The following is a 16881-nucleotide window of genomic DNA, read 5'->3' as shown; positions in this document are numbered from 1 at the left end:
CCACACGTGCTGCCAGCCACGCGCCGCAGAATGTACAACAGAGCGGTGGTGGCCGTGGAAACCGCCGTGGCGGCCGTCTGGGACAACGGCGAGGCCAGTCCACACCTCCCTCCACAGCACCCGCCTCAAAACCTTCCGAGTTTTCAGGCCCATGTGACGCCTGTGGGAGGCAGGGTTCGCCATCACCTCTCCCACTGGCGCACTATCTCATCGGACAGGTGGGTGCTGCAGATCGTCCGAAGGGGCTACTCCCTCCCCTTCAAGGCGACCCCTCCATCCATGCCACCGCAATGCCACCGCGTGTCGGGGGATCACTTGCAACTTCCGCAAGAGGAAGTCACGGCCCTCTTGTCCAAAGGGGCCATCGAGAGCGTTCCTGGGCCAGAAGTAGGGTGTGGATGCTACTCCCACTACTTTCTGGTACCCAAGAAGGGCAAAGGGGGTCTACGCCCTAACTTGGACCTTCGGAACGTCAACGGCTTCCTCCGGAAGGAGAAGTTCAAGATGCTGACTTTGGCTCAGGTCGTAGCTGCCCTGGACCCAGAAGACTGGCTGGTAGCGTTGGACTTGCAGGACGCTTATTTCTACATCCCCGTCCTGCCGGCCCACCGGCGTTACCTGCGGTTCACGGTAGGCCAAGAGCACTTTCAGTTTACCGTTCTCCCCTTCGGCCTTACCAGCGCCGCACGGGTGTTCACGAAGGTGATGGCGGTGGTCGCAGCTCATCTGCGCAGGTTAGGGGTATCCATCTTCCCCTATCTAGACGACTGGTTGTTGAAGGCGGGATCGCCCTAGATAGTCGTCAGCCACCTCCAGACTACGGCCGACCTCCTGCATTTGCTGGGGTTCTCCATCAATGTGCCGAAGTCGCACCTGTGTCCCTCTCAGAAGCTCCTCTTCATCGGAGCGGTTCTCGACTGGCGCAGTTTCGGGTTTACCCACCCGAACAGCGGGTTCGGTATATACAGGCTCTGATTCCCATCTTTCAGCCGTTATCCCGAGTCTCGGTCAGGTTGACGCTGCGGCTTCTGGGGCTGATTGCCTCCTGCATCCTTCTGGTGCATCACGCCCGGTGGCGGATGCGGGCTCTGCAGTGGGACCTGAAGTTTCAGTGGGCCCAGCATCAGGGCAACCTGTCCGACCACGTCTTGATCTCGGAGGGCACTGCGAGACAACTGCAGAAGTGGCTCACGGACCGCGATTGGGTCAATGGCAGATCCCGCTCCCTACCCCACCCGGAGCACGTGGTTGTGACGGACGCGTCCCTCCAGGGCTGGGGAGGCCACATGGGAGAGGCGGAGATCAGAGGCCTCTGGTCTCCGGCGGAGTCCCGGCTCCACATCAACCTTTTTAAAGCTGCGGGCAATTGTCTAGCACTGAAGGCATTCCTCCCCTCTGTCCGGGGGAGTGTAGTGCAGGTGTTCACGGACAAAACCACCGCCATGTGGTACTGCAACAAACAGGGCGGGGTGCGGTCGTGGACCCTTTGCCAGGAGGCTCTGCGCCTCTGGCAGTGGCTGGAACGTCAGGGCGTGACCCTGGTGGTTTAACACCTGGCAGGCTCTCTGAATGCCAGGGCGGACAAACTCAGCCGTCGGTGCATGATGGATCACGAATGGCGTCTGTGAACTCGGACGTGGCGCAAGGCCTCTTTAAGCAATGGGGAGAGCCTTGGTTAGATCTATTCGACACAGAAGAGAACGTGCAATGTCATCTGTTCTGCGCGTTGGAATTTCCAAGGCGGCACTCGCTCGGAGGCGCTTTTCGTCGCTAGTGGAGTTGCTGTCTATTGTACGCCTTTCCGCCTATACCAATTCTGGCCAGAGTGCTGAAGATCAGGCGCGACCGGGCCCAGGTTATCCTTGTGGCTCCGGACTGGGCACGAACATACTGGTATCCAGAGCTATTCAGCATGTCAGTCGATCCCCCGATTTGTCTGCCTCTTCAGGAGGACCTTCTGTTGCAGCAGCAGGGGACGGTCCTGCACCCGAACCTGTCCAGTCTCCACCTACAAGCTTGGAGATTGAGCGGCAGCAGTTGAAGCCATTTGACTTGCCTCCCGAAGTCTGTGATATCATTCTGGCAGCCAGGCGTCCCTCCACAAAGTCGGTATACGCCTGCAGGTGGAAAAGATTTGTGGCCTGGTGCACAGCAAAGGCTGTGGATCCACTCCCTGCACCCCTTTCTGAGGTTCTCCTCTTCCTTCTTTCTCTTGCCCAGCAGGTCTCTGCTCTGGGCACTATCAAGGGCTACCTTTCTGCCCTTTCAGCCTTTCTAAGGCTGCCTGATCAACCTTCCTTATTCAAGTCCCCCATTGTAAATTGATTTCTGAAGGGCATCACACACCTGTTCCCTCCTGTTCCCTTTGTGATGCCCCAGTGGGACTTGAATCTTGTACTCGCTTATCTAATGTGTGCTCCCTTTGAGCTGCTCCACAACTGTCCTCTCCGTCTTCTCACCCTGAAGACTGCTTTCCTGGTTGCCATCACCTCTGCCAGGAGAGTGAGTGAGCTCCAGGCTATTTCTTCTACTCCTCCTTTCCTCTCTGTTCATCCGGACAAGGTGGTGTTGCGTACACAACCTTCCTTTCTGCCCAAGGTTGTCACAGCCTTCCACATGGGGCAGTCATTCCGCCTCCGCATCCCTCGAAAGAGGAAGAGAGGCTCCACCGTCTGGACCCAAAACGTTCGCTCTTATTACCTAGACCGTACACGCCAGTTCCGGGTGGATGACCAACTCTTTGTTGGTTATGTGGGCGCGAAGAAGGGAAAGGCAGTACACAAGACGACCATTTCGCGGTGGATCATCGTGTGTATTCAGGCATTTTACTCCATGGCCAAAAAGGAGCCCCTGCTGGATTACGGGCTCATTCCACTCGAGCCACGGCCACAACAGCTGCCTTGGGCCGAGGAGTCCCCTTACAGGACATTTGGCAGACAGCTACGTGGGCCTCGCTGCAAACATTCGCAAGAGACTACTGCCTGGACAGTCAAGTCCGGAAGGATGACTTCTTTGGCCATTCCGTCCTCCAGGACTTTCTGGTGTGATATTGGTTCGAAGACCCACCACCATGGTTGGTATTGCTGGGGTATCTATTCCAAGGTAAGGAATCTATCACTAACGTGTTTCTTTCAGATGCACAAGTTACTACTTGTGTAACGATAGATCTGTAAGAGACATTAGTTAGTGATAGATTCCTTACGGTGTCCGCCCGATTCTTGATTTTCTCCCAGCTCAGCCAGTCCATTGTATCTGGGTCTACGGATCGAAGTTTGTAACGGAGTTTCACGAAGCCGCTCAGGCTCCGGAACTTCTGATTTTGCAGTCCAAATTCGAGCCTGACTTGTGAAACTGAGGCGGATTTTGGGAGATTGAAGACCGCTTAGTTGATTTTAATCTGTAGGACGTTTAGAAGATCGGCCTCCTTGCCACACCAGGTAACTAGACCATATGATAAAGTGGGCATAATCTGGGCTGCCATTACTTTTAATAGGTGCTTATAGTTGGGGCAATCCATTTGTACTTTTATGGAACGGTACGCAAAGATTAAAGATTGTGCTTTTGCTTGTAATGCTGTTTTGTGGTCCTTGTGGTTTACACCTTTTGATATTGTTATTCCCAGGTACTTATAAGACTCTTGTTCGTTCACTGTGGCGCCATGCGCCATCCATTTATACTTTCGTTTTTGCGGATCTACTAGACGGACCACTTTTGTTTTCTCTTTATTTAGTTCCAGCCTTTCCCGTTCCAAGTAAGATATTAATTTATTTATTGCTGTTTGTAAGCCGATTGGTGTTTTACTCAGCAATACAATATCAGCAGCATATTGTAAGAATTGAATTGGGTGGTTGGCCAATGATGGTGGGTGGCTATCTACTGTTTCCAGCGCACTTGCGAGGTCGAAGAGAAAAAGATTCAAAAGAGAAGGGTGTAATACGCAGCCTTGTTTTAGGCCTTGATGCGTTGGAATGCTCATGGTTGTACTACCTCCATTTTCCAGTTTCACTCTTACCCAAGTATGTTGATGTATTGCTTTGATGGCTTTTAAGAGTTGGTCTGGCAACCCCCAGCTCCTTTGTTTTCCCCACAAGCGCTCTCCGTTAACCCCATCGAAAGCCTGAATCCGGTTTGATATTTAGGGATTATATTTGTGTCTCCTATCCAGGCTTGTAGTTCAAGTAGAATGCAAGAGGCGTAAAGCTTGGCCTCCATGTCTATTAATGATATCAGTCTGAAGTTTGTGGGATTGCGGTGGTCTCCATGCTTGAATATCCTGTGAATAATACTGCCTTTCCAAGAGCCAGGGAGCTCTGCTGGTTTGTATATTTGGTTAAATAGAGGCGTTAGGGTCTCTGACCACAGGTCCGTGTCATGCTTAAAGATCGCGTTTGGCAGCCCATTCGGGCTGGCTGCACATTCTGATTTCAGTCTAGATATCATCTTTTTTGATGGTTAAATTGACCAATTCTGTTGGCCCCTTTGGAGCTTCTTCTGACTCGGAGTCTCTATTTTCCTTGTTCTTAACACCTTTTGGTTTCACCGACCCCAGAGGTATAACAGAGGTTAAAGTCAGAACTAACCTTACTCTCCGAAGTGGTAGCTTGGTCAAGCAGTAAGGCAGTACCAGAGGACAGTGTAAAGCATTTGTTGTACCACTGTCAGCAAAAGGTTTCATACTCTCCAGGACTGAACTCCAGGCCAATTGTTTTTATATCCACAGATGTAGGGGTTTTATTTTTAGAACCAACAGTTATAAAAATATACTTTTCTTGTTATGAGTTCACATGTAATTACTTTGCAAAGGAGCATTAAAATTTGTGCACGCAATTAATACAGTATTGATAGTAAGCAACACAATCCTAAAACACACTAGCATTGAGTTCAATGGGTTTTCCACATGTAAGTACAGTTGATTACTATATAGATTACTTTAGTAGTCCCAGGACTAGATCTTAGATTCAGTCCTGGGGTCTAAGCTGAAACCAGATTAGCAAAAACTTTTTAGTTACTGTAGTGAATTTTCATGAATATAAAGCTGTTTAAAAAGTTCACACTTACAAACTTTTCAATGGAAATCTGACAATGTTATTCAATGGAAGAAAATCCAGGTTGCAGGTACAGTACGATCGTGCTACTTTTGCAACCCAGGACTGGTCTCCCTGGGCCACACTTGGGTCTTAACTCAAAACAGGCAGGTAATTGCGTTTCAGTATTTCGTGTGATTTTTAAAGAATATTTCAAGTTTTCAAAAGTAGGCAGAAGAAATGTAATAGAAAAGCAGACAATGGGTTCCTATGGAGAAAATACAGATTACTAGTAACCCCGCTAGGGATTACTTTTGCGGTTCAGTACTGGGCTGAAAGGTACAGTACTGGCTTCTCCCATGATCACAGGTGAGTACTTAGGAATTCGGACTTTGGCTGATTTTATGTGAATATTTTTAGATTTCAAAACTTCACACTTTGACTCAAAAATGTTCTATGTTATCCAATGGCAGGTAAGTAAATTACCGGTTTCCAGGTGAGTACTTGGTTGGTGAAGTTAAGGTTCTGAGCATAGACTCGGGGGTCCCCCAGGGTCAGATAAGTACAGTTAGTTCACTCCCAGCGGCACAGGGGCGACCGGGTGCGGAGGTAGCTATGCCCAATGATATCCAAAGAGGGAAGGGGGCCTTCGTTTGGTGGCTGCTGGCTGGCAGGCCACGCTGCTGTGGGAGCTGGGCTCCTGGTCATTTGCTCAGGGCAAGGGGTGGGGGTGGAAGTAGGATAGGACACAGGGGTCACAGCCAGTGGCATTCGGGCGGCTGGGTGCAGGGTGCTTTTGAGCCGTTGGGCGCTCAATGTTATCCAATAGGAAAGGTCAAAAAGGAACAAAGGCTGCATGCTCGGGGACGGAGACTCTCCAGGGGTGACCAGCACTACGAGAGGCAAGTTGGGATCTTGGAGCACAGGTCGGTACCCCACAGGGAGGCTCAGGGGGCTGTAGGGCGCCGGGTGCATGGGTGTCTTTGGGTTTCGGAAAAGCTTACTCTCGGCTGGTCGCGGTTGGGGTGGCCCCTGGTTCTGAGTCTGCAGACGTCTGTTGGTTCGTCGAGGAGGATCTTTGGGCACTGGACTTCGGGTCCCAGTTGCCGAAGGGAAGTCCTCGTGGTCTTTGTTCGGTTTTGCCTGGCCCCGGCTCGGTGGGTGCAGAGTGAACTGGTCCGGAGCTTCCTGGTTGACCCCAGGTGGGTTGTTGCAGCAGAGCCTCTGCTGATGGGAGTCCCAGTCTTCAAGAGGTTCAAGGCAGGCAGATCCTCCGGGTGTCCTGAAGTTGCTGTCTGCAGGAGTCGCCGGGATTAAGCAGGAGCAGATTCCAGGATCGACAGGCCGGTAGGGCAGGGGCCAAGTCAGTTGTTGTCGTCCTGTTAGCAGCTGCACAGCGGGTCTTCTTGATCTTCTTCTTTCTTTTTTTCGTATCGGGACCCGGGGAAGGAAGGTTCAGGGAGCCCCATAATACTGAGTCCCTGCCCTGGTGTGAGTACACCCCCTAGCCTGCTCCTCTCCTGTGGGAGGGGGCAAGAGCCTAGCTGTGATTGGGCAGGGCTCCCCATCTTCAAAATGGCCGGAGCCCGGGGTCGTGCTTCACCTAGTCTCCCCCACCTGACGGTTCTGGTTGGCACAGGCTGGCACACTCCCCTTCTTGACGTAGTTTTTCCCCGACAGTCTTCCCGCCAGAGTGGGGGGCAGGACTGGTGGGGGCTGGTTGCTGGGAACAGCAAAAGGTCTGGAGAAGCTCACAGAGGCGGTCTGCCTTTGATGCTTCCCCCTGCCCATCCTGGTGGAGGAGACCTAGCACCTCGTCCAGGATGTGCATTGTTGCAGGCCCAGGAGAGCGGGGGCTCTCCTACCCAGGGGTCCAGCAACATTTCTGCTGTGTGGCAGCCTCTGCAGCCACTCAGCCAGACGTGGATTGTAGGTTAGGTTTTCAGCAGGCATCTATCTCTAAGATGCCCTCTGGTGCATTTTACATTAAACCGCACACTGGCATTAGTGCGGGTTTAATGTGCTGAGAAGTTTGGTACCAAGCTTGTCAGTCTTCAGTGTAGCCATTGTGGTACTGTGGAGTCCGTAACAACAACCTCCCAGCACCATATACTCTTAATGGCATCACTGCACTTATAGTGCCCATTAATGGCCCTGGGTACTGTAGGGGCACAGGGGCTCATGCACCTGGGCCCACACCACTGGCATAGGGCACCCAGCTAGAGGGGTGACTGATGTATGCCAGGGCAGTGGGTTTTTAGGCATGGCATACAGGGATGTGTGCCATGTCGACTGTTTAGTTCTGTACCTAGGCACTTACCCTGCCGAAGGCAGTGTGTGGGTACCAAGGTACAGGGCCCTAAGGGTGGCACAATAAGTGCAGCAGCCCTTAGGGGTCTTCTCTGGTCACCATGCCCTGGGTACCATTTACTAGGGGCCGATAGGTGGCCAGAGATGCCAATTGGGTTTGTTCCAACACAGTTTTAAGTGAAGGAACACAGGCCCTGGGTACCTGGTTGGCAGGAGCCCAGGGCACACTCAGTCAAAGCACATCAGCAGTCAGAAAAAAGTGGGGGCATACCAATGCAAGAAAGACTGCACTTTCTCACAGGGAAGAAAGGTGTGCCCACCTCTGCCAACTCCACCCCTCAGGTGGGGGAGGCGAGGTGAAGCACAACTCTGTTCACGCCATCTTGAAGATGGGGAGGACTCGGCCAACCAGGGACAGGCTTATGCCCCCCTCCCACTGGAGGGTGGCCTAATAGCGGGTGTACCTATTGGTCCCTGCCTTTCACCTACCTGTAATGCCCCTAAATCTTGTATTTAGGGGCACCCCTGAACCTGGCTTCATCAGACAAGAACCTGCAACAAGGACCGAACAGCCGTACAGGAACTAACAAGAGTAAGACTCCCACGGACTTGGCCCAAGCCCTACTAGCCTGTTTCCCCCTTGAACCTACTCCTACTAAATCCCGGTGTATCCTGCAGCCAGCAACCTCAAACCCTGGAGGACCTGCCTGCCTTCAAGCACAAACATTGTCTTCTGTGAACACTGTATTTTTTATCTGAAACCACTGGTTCCGGCGGGACACTGTGGATCCGTTCCACTCTGCACCCGCCGTTACACGGCCGAGCTCGAGTGGGCAAACATCACAAGGGGGGGTCAGATGAAGATCCACACAAGAAGCAGCAGCGGACCCTATAACTCCGCACCTAAAATCCAGTTCCAAAATAAGTCCTTTTTTATACTTTGTGCTGCCAACCCCAACTGCTGTTTGACGTTGCTGTGCTTTCCAGATCAGTTAGATGATTTATTCAATGTTTATGGGGGCGCACCAAATAGAAGTCCAAAAAAACAGTTTCGTTTGAGTATGTAGAAAAGTTCTTTATTTATCTTTATCCATTCTTAAAATACAGATCACCAGATAATATACAAAAAGGTCAGCCAACGCGTTTCACTCCCTACCAGGGAGTTTCTTCAGGGCACAGCGGTCTTTTCTGGTAGCGTGGGGTCAAGTAATTCCCTTTTTCCAAACTGCATCCTTTTGGTTACCTATAAGGGAAGAAACAAACTACACTGACAAAAGACCGATACAAGAATAACCAAGTGGACAGGACCAAAAGGAAACTCGTTGGCTGACCTTTTTGTATATTATCTGGTGATCTGTATTTTAAGAATGGATAAAGATAAAGAACTTTTCTACATACTCAAACGAAACTGTTTTTTTTGGACTTCTATTAGGTGTGCCCCCATAAACATTGAATAAATCATCACAAGGGGGGTCACCCTGCGATCCTGACCAGAGAGCCGCCGACCCCTGCCCAGCCTCAAGCCTCCAGCCGACACCTGCAGCCTAAATCCAAAAGGCCCCACTAACCGCGACCAGGAACTGGTAAGAAGATCCAACTCCAAAAGGCACCCCTGCACCCAACCTCTTATGGCCTTCTGTGCCCAAACCAACAGTGCCTAACCAACCCCTAACTTCCCAACTTACCTTTCGAAGTGGTGGTCGCACCCTGAAGAACTTCGTCCCCAAGCATGCAGTTTCTTTCCAAACCAGAGGTTCTCCATTGCAAACAGGGCTTCCGATGTCGAAATATGCACTCTGCACCCGGCCGCCCTAGTGCGGCTGAGGGTGCACCTTTGGTTCTACCTTGTTTCCCCATTTGGCCTGAGCTAACGTGCAGGAGCTTTTCTTCCACAGCAAAGCGGCCTGCAAGTCAGCAGCCACCAACCGGGGGCTCCCTATCCCCCATTGGATAACATTGGGCCTCAGCACACTGCACCCGGCTGCCCTAGTGCCCCTGAGGGTGAATCTAGAGTGCATCCTTGACCCTAGTGGACCCCTGACTCTACCTCCTGAACCTCAACTCCCACTACCAAATACTTACCTCAAAATCGATAGCACTATTTTCCTCCTTAAGATAACATTGACTGTTTTTCTGTGAAGTTACTAAGCGTGGAGTTTGAGAAGAAACTGAAGAAATTCTTTAAAATTGCATAATCTAACAAAAACGATTTTACTTACTTGTTTTCAGGAAATGTCCCAGAGTAGCATCTAGGTATACTACTCTGTCCAATCAAAAATGCACACTTTGCGCAAAAGGTGAGGGGCGAACCCCTAAAACCCTCTAGTAATGGACAGAGGTCCCTAAAATGTGAAAGCAATTCCTATGCTCACGCTATAGTATTGTATAGAAGTTCAATTCTATACAGATTAAAAGATGAAAGCAAGTGCAGACCTATAAGCTGGTGATAATTCCAACCCGTCTGGACATAAGAAAACCCAAGTAAATCTTCCGATAAACGACTTCGTGATTCTTAATACATAGCAGACCTCTGCTGATATGATGCGAGCTGTTGTGGGTTGCAGATTCAATTTGGTCAGGCAGAAGTGTAAAGAGGCCAGAATTTGCCTCACAAGTCTATTATTCTTAATGCTAGTACGCTATTAACATGATCCAAGCACTCCCAGGAACTTGTTCTGTACCAGCTACCTCCACAGGATGACTGTTTTTCTGTGAAAAGTTTTTAAGTGTGGAGTTTGAGAAACTGAAGAAATTCTTTAAAATTGCATAATCTAACAAAAAGATTTTACTTAGCTGTTTTCATGAAATGTTCCAGAGTAGTATCTAGGTATATCTAGTAATCTCAAACGTTACTTGCCTATTTCACTAAAAATCCTATTCAAGTCTGTGTACTGCATTTACTATTTATTGCATTTCTCTGCATCCATTCTGTAAATCAAACCAAAGTGCATATACAATTTTCATTCAAACTGTATTTCAATTGCTTTACTATAAAGTATTTAATGCTTACATGTGCCAGACATGCTTGGTTCTACAAAATAAAGTAACTTCAGAATATTTTCGATACAAAAACAATTGGTCCGAAGTTCAGTTCAAGTCAGTAGTTCGCAGGTTCTTAAAATGCACCTTTGGACCTAAAAGCATTATTATATATGGAAATAGTTGATATAATTAACATTTTACAAATTTTACCTTATGATTCATTTCTAGGTGAAGTTTTGCTAGCTGTCACAGATCATGACATCCCCCAGCAACTTGTGGAAAGATTACAGGAAGAAAAAAGAATAGAGGCTCAAAAGAGGAAAGAACGTCAAGAAGCTCATCTCTACATGCAAGTGCAGGTCAGAGTTCAATCTAAAAATATCAGATGAATGGTAGCACTAATTTTGTTTTTAATTCCTTTTCATATTCGGTGCTGAAAACTGTTTTTCTGCATAGTAAAAGTCCTGTATATTGGCTTGTGATTGAATGATGCTAAATTATTTCTTGAATGTAGCTCATAATATAGCTTTTTCAAGGCGTCAGTTTGTCATATCTAATTTATCTCATGACCTAGAATTGACCTGAATCTTTTTTATTGTTCAATAGTGTTAGAAAATTACCCTTTTTGTATGGATTTGGACTGGTGCTGGTTGTTTTGTGATGAGTGCGCAAAATTCTGCTAACCAGACCACAGTTGCCAGTACCATAACCTCAAAGTGTGCATGTTTGATTGGATTGCAACCAATTGGCATGAGCTAACTTACTTGTAATAACCTAATATATACGGTACCCAGGGTCTGTGAGATAGTCAGCCCAGGACTGCTTGTACCACCCTGGGTGTGAGAAACATATATAACTCGACTTAGTCTTCCACTGCAGACTGGAAGGGCAGTTTTTAAACTGCTAACTAGACTTTGCTATTAAAGCAATGGCAAAGCTCAGGCCTCCCTTTTTAGGTCGAGCAAAGAGGCAGTGCGCATGCGCTGCGAAGCATGGTGTGATTGCCAGGAGAGTTAATGCCACACCTACCACTGTCCATTTGTTTTGTGTGCCTTTCAAAATTGGTTTCATGTTATTGGTGAAAATCTGTTCCTAGTTGCGCCTTTGGGCTTGTTTTCAAGTTAGGGGCGACTGCCACTGTTAAAAGGGCCCTTCCTGTCTTGTTTATGTATCCTTTGTTAACTGCACTCTTTTTTTCCTTGGCATTCAGTGGTCCTGCACGGTTTCTCGCTTTGCCCCTCCCCCGTCCACACTAATTACCAGCAGCATCGCCTTATAAAAGTAGTTTTATACAGATTTAATTTATGCACTTTTTGCGTTAAATAATGAGTTCGAGGCATGTGGGCTGCTGAATTCATATCTGTGCATAGTCCGCCACCTAGTGTTGGGTCCGGATGATTGCACATTGTTGTCCTGGAAGAGTCTTCGAAGTATCACGAGATAGGTGGCTCCTCCCCTGGACTACAGTGCGCATGGGCATCGCCTCCATCCCCAGATTGTTTTTTTCCGCCATTGGGTTCGGATGTGTTTCGGTTCCCTCTGTCGGAACCGATAGTTGTTCTACTTTTTACTCGAGACCAAAAGGTCTTTAGGCTGGGCGTCGGTATAGTTGCGTACGGGTTTCTTACTGACTCTCAGCTCCGATCTCTTACTGCCCTTCCACGTGCTTTCGACGCGGACGGGCCTACTCTGCACCCTTTGCTATGGAGCGGACTCCATTCAAGAAGTGTCCGCTGTGTCACTCTAAATATTCACACCTCGACGTGCACCCCGTGTGCAATACATGCTTGTCACCGGATCACCGAGAAGACACCTGCATGGCGTGTTCGAAATTTAGAAGTAAGAAGACTTTAAAGATTCGCCGGGCTAATCGGCTCCAGGCTCAATTGTCGGCTTCGGCACCCCCACCTGATGACATCTTCCAGGAATCTGTCGAGGGAGAAGACGACGTACAAGGGTCGGACTCTGGCCCCGCGTCCGAGGGAGAGACCTACGACGCGGGTGAGGAGGCCTACGACGAAGTCTCCGACGAGGTAGGGGACGACGAACTGGCTTGTGCCACGATTGGAGATAGCTCGGAGGAAGAGCATCCCCAACCAGACTCAGGGGTTATTCCCCTTCATACGGCCCAGGTCGAGGGATCGCCTTCGGGCCTTACCCAAGATCTAACTATGAGTCCTACGTCCCCGCCTCTGGGCCCGGTCACGGACATTTCTAAGAAGAAACCGAAAGTGAAGCCAACTGGTCTCGCACCCTCGGATGCGAAACCGAAACTGAAAGTGGCGTTGGTGAAGAAGGTTCTGGAGGCGTCAACTTCCACGAAACCCAAAATGGCCGACTTGAAGAGCCACGCCAAAATGGCCGACCTGAAGAGCCACGCCAAAATGGCCGACCCGAAGTCCTCTGGGTCGGCGCCGAAGGTGAGGGCCTCCGACGCGGCTGCGTCGGCGCCGAAAGGGGTCGTGGACCCGAAGACTGCTTCGAAGAAGCGTCACGCCGACGGTGCGCCTAGCCATGGGGCGTCGGCCCCGAAAAAGAGGCCTACCGGCGATCGGGCTCTCGGAGATGAGGAGTCGCTCGAGCCGGCTCAGCCCTCGGCATCCCTTACAAGGAAGGTGGGGGAATCCTTACAGCGGATCCGACAGTCCACTGTGGTTCCCGATCAGGACACTGTAGTGCCTAGACCCACGCCGAAGCCTGCTAAAGAACAAACGCCCATTCGTTTTACCCTTCCACCCAAGTCGGCGCCGAAGGCCTTCGCGCCTAAACAGGGCGGACACTCAAGGGAGGTATTGACGCCGAAAGCTGCCTTGGTGGTGTCGAAGCTTCGGCTCCAGCCGCTTGCGGTGGAGGAATGTCGTGAGGTGATCATCGACGCCAACACCAGAAAATTGTCGCTCCTCAAACGAAAGATTACGTCGGAGCCGGCCTTGGAACCTTTTAAGATTCCACTCAAGAACAAGAGGTACTCTGCGGACTCTTCGGCTCTGATGGAACCTCTGTCCCCACAGGCCCTGGAACACTCGCCGACCCATTCCCCCGCGCCTGATGTGGACGAGGAAGATGCCGAGTACACCTATCCTGCGTACTCGGATCCGGAAGAGGAGCATGTGCCCTGGACCGCAGGAGGCGACGCAGACGACCCGCAGTCGGGTCAGGACACTCAACTTTTCGCCGCCAAGACGTCCCCGACAGAGGACTCGGCGGCCTTCAATGCCTTAATAGAGAGAGCTGCAGCGAACCATGACGTCGAACTGCACTCGGACCCCGTGGATGCGGACTTCTTAGTCGACACCTTCTCGGTAGCCGAAAAGCAAGTCAAGACACTACCGATGCTTAAAGGGGTGCTGAAGCATGCACAGGAGGTATTCAAGGAGCCCACCCGGGCGCGGGTGGTCAATCCTCGCATCGACAGGAAATATAAAGCGGCGCCCACGGATCCCACGTATATTAAGGGACACTTGCCATTGGACTCCCTGGTGGTTTCCAACGCTCGAAAGAGGGCGAATTCGCAGACTACTGGTGACGCTCCTCCCCCATACAAAGAGTCCAAGATCTTTGAGGCATCAGGCAAACGCATTGCTGCACAGGCAGCGAACATCTGGAGGATCTCTAACACCCAAGCCCTGCTTGCACGTTATGATAGGGCCCATTATGACACATTAGAGGCCATTCTGCAACACTTGCCTGACCAATACAAGGAGGCGGGGGAGATGCTCATTCAGGAGGGTAAACTCATTACAAATGCATCCATCAAATGTGCCCTAGATGTGGCAGACACTGCCTCCAGGGCTATCAATACAAGTGTGTTACTTAGACGCCATGCCTGGCTTCGAATCTCGGGGTTCAAACCCGACATCCAAACCACAATATTGGGTCAAACAGTGAATCCTGACCATCTGTTCGGCCCTGAGGTGGATGCCTCCCTAGAAAAGATGAAAAGAGATACCGAAACTGCCAAGTCTATGGGGGCTTTACAAAGTCAGCAGTTTCGGGGTGGTTCCTTTCGCCGCTCCAATTCAAGAGGCACCTCAAGGGGCCAGGCATCCCAGTCCACACAATACTACAAGGGTAACACCCAGTCCTCGTATAACAACAACAAGGGCAGGGGTGGCTACAGAGGCAATAATATCAAAGGCAGGGGACGTGGAAACAATGCCTCCAGGTCCACCACCACCAACAAGCAGTGACGTCTTGTCACTTCCCCCCGATCACACGACACCTGTCGGGGGGAGACTCCAGCAGTTCCTGCCGGCGTGGAGGTCCATCACCACGGACAGGTGGGTGAGGTCTCTTATCCAGTACGGGTACTGTCTAGAACTTACGTCCATTCCACCGGACATACCGCCAAGAAGCCGTGCTATGTCCGACGAGCACTTGACCTTGTTGCAGCAGGAAGTTCTAGTCATGCTGCAAAAAGGGGCGATAGAGCTCGTTCCATTGCAAGAGCGGGGAACAGGGGTTTACTCCCTGTATTTTCTGATCCCCAAAAAGGACGGATCACTCAGGCCGATCCTGGACCTCAGGCCCCTGAACTGGTACATCAACTCGGAGCACTTCCATATGCTCACATTGCAGCAGGTGCTTCCCCTGCTTCAACAGGGGGACTTCCTAGCTACGCTGGATCTGAAGGATGCCTATTTTCATATTCCCCTGCATCCTTCCCACCGAAAGTATCTCAGATTCACGATCTTAGACCAGCATTACCAGTTCAGAGTCCTGCCGTTCGGGGTCACCACGGCACCGAGAGTATTTACGAAATGCCTAGCGACTGTGGCGGCGCATCTCCGTCGCCAGCACGTCCATGTCTTTCCATACCTAGACGACTGGCTTATTCAGGCAAAGACGGAACAGCAGTGCGTAGACCACGTGTCACGCACCATTCACCTCCTGCACGATCTGGGATTCTCTCTGAACTACCCAAAGTCCCATCTCCAGCCCGCCCACGTGCGACAGTATCTGGGCGCGACAATCGACACTCTGGCAGCCACTGCGCAGCCGAGTTCAGTGAGAATCGCCAGTATCCAGGCGCTGATCCAACGATTCAGACCCCAACACTCGCTTCCAGCGAAGGTGTTCATGCAGTTGATAGGCATGATGGCCTCCTGCATCTCCATTGTCCCGCACGCGAGACTACATATGCGTCCGCTTCAGGAGTGCCTAGCACGTCAGTGGACTCAGGCTCATGGGCAACTGACAGACCTAGTGTTGGTGAGCGGTCGGGCGTACAACTCTCTGCATTGGTGGAATCCACAAAACCTTTGCAAGGGCCGACCATTCCAAGAGCCTGTCCCACAGATCATCCTGACGACGGACGCCTCTCTCCAGGGATGGGGAGCGCATGTACTCCACTACACTGTGCAGGGACTATGGACACTTCAGCAAAGGAGGATGCACATCAATGTGTTGGAACTGATGGCAATCTTCATGGCCTTAAAGGCGTTCAAAGTACATCTGTGCAACAAGGTCGTGTTGATCCGGACGGACAACATGACGGCCATGTACTACATCCAGAAGCAGGGAGGTACACACTCTCCACAGCTGTCTCATCTGGCTCAGAGCATGTGGAAGTGGGCCATTCAGAGGAACATCTTCCTCATGGAAGAGCATCTCCCGGGCAAGGACAATCAAATGGCGGATCTGCTCAGCAGACACAGCCATCAGATGCACGAGTGGGAGATACATCCATCAGTACTCCAACCGTACTTCCAAAGGTGGGGTCATCCAGAGATAGACCTGTTCGCCACAAAGGAGAACGCAAAATGCCAAAGCTTCGCCGCCAGATTCCCACACCCCCAATCACAGGGCAATGCGATGTGGATGAACTGGTCAGGCAGATTTGCGTACGCTTTTCCCCCAGCACCTCTGATACCGCTGGTGGCACGCAAGCTCAGGCAACACTCGATGACGCTCATCCTGGTTGCTCCAACGTGGGCTCGCCAACCATGGTACACCACGTTTCTGGAACTCTCCGTGGTACCGCATCAAAGGCTTCATCTCACTCCCAGCCTTCTGACGCAGAGCCATGGCGACATTCAGCACCCAGATCCGCAACAGCTCAACCTGGTGATCTGGCTCCTGAAGTCCTAGAGTTTGGCTACCTCAATCTTCCTCCCGATTGCATGGACATCATTCGGGAGGCAAGGAAGCCCACTACGAGAGCTTGTTATGCGGCTAAATGGAAGAGGTTTGTCATCTACTGCGTGGACCACAGCATTGACCCGCTAGACGCTTCCATTCAAAACATCATATGTTACCTCTTTCACCTGTATCGTAGTAATCTAGCTTACTCTTCCATCCGCATTCACCTGTCGGCTATGGCAGCATACCTCCAGAATAGGCAGCACCTGTCACTCTTTAAGGTCCCTGCTATCAAGGCTTTTCTGGAAGGACTCAAAAGGGTCATTCCACCAAGGACTCCACCAGCTCCAGAGTGGAACCTCAATGTGGTTCTTACAAGGATGATGGGTCCTCCCTTTGAGCCACTGCACTCCTGTGAGCTCCAGTTTCTAACTTGGAAGGTTGCGTTCTTAGTAGCAATCACATCGCTACGGAGGGTTAGCGA

The 16881-nt window shown here is 50.8% G+C and overlaps 1 protein-coding gene across 2 annotated transcripts in view; it reads left to right on the top strand.

The window, feature by feature from the left end:
* Positions 1-16881, top strand: part of USP7 (ubiquitin specific peptidase 7) — a 1528604-nt gene that overhangs the window by 993783 nt on the left and 517940 nt on the right. For both annotated transcript variants that reach the window (XM_086941365.1, XM_086941366.1), the window contains exon 15: positions 10545-10675. In XM_086941365.1, coding sequence (XP_086797491.1) covers positions 10545-10675 — 131 coding nt within the window. The remainder of the gene's footprint in view (positions 1-10544; positions 10676-16881) is intronic.

The sequence above is a fragment of the Lissotriton vulgaris genome, chromosome 10 (genome assembly GCF_964263255.1).
Source record: "Lissotriton vulgaris chromosome 10, aLisVul1.2, whole genome shotgun sequence".
Lineage (NCBI taxonomy): Eukaryota > Metazoa > Chordata > Amphibia > Caudata > Salamandridae > Lissotriton > Lissotriton vulgaris.
The sequence above is the reverse complement of the archived record's forward strand: the minus strand, read 5'-3'. Positions and strand labels throughout refer to the sequence as shown.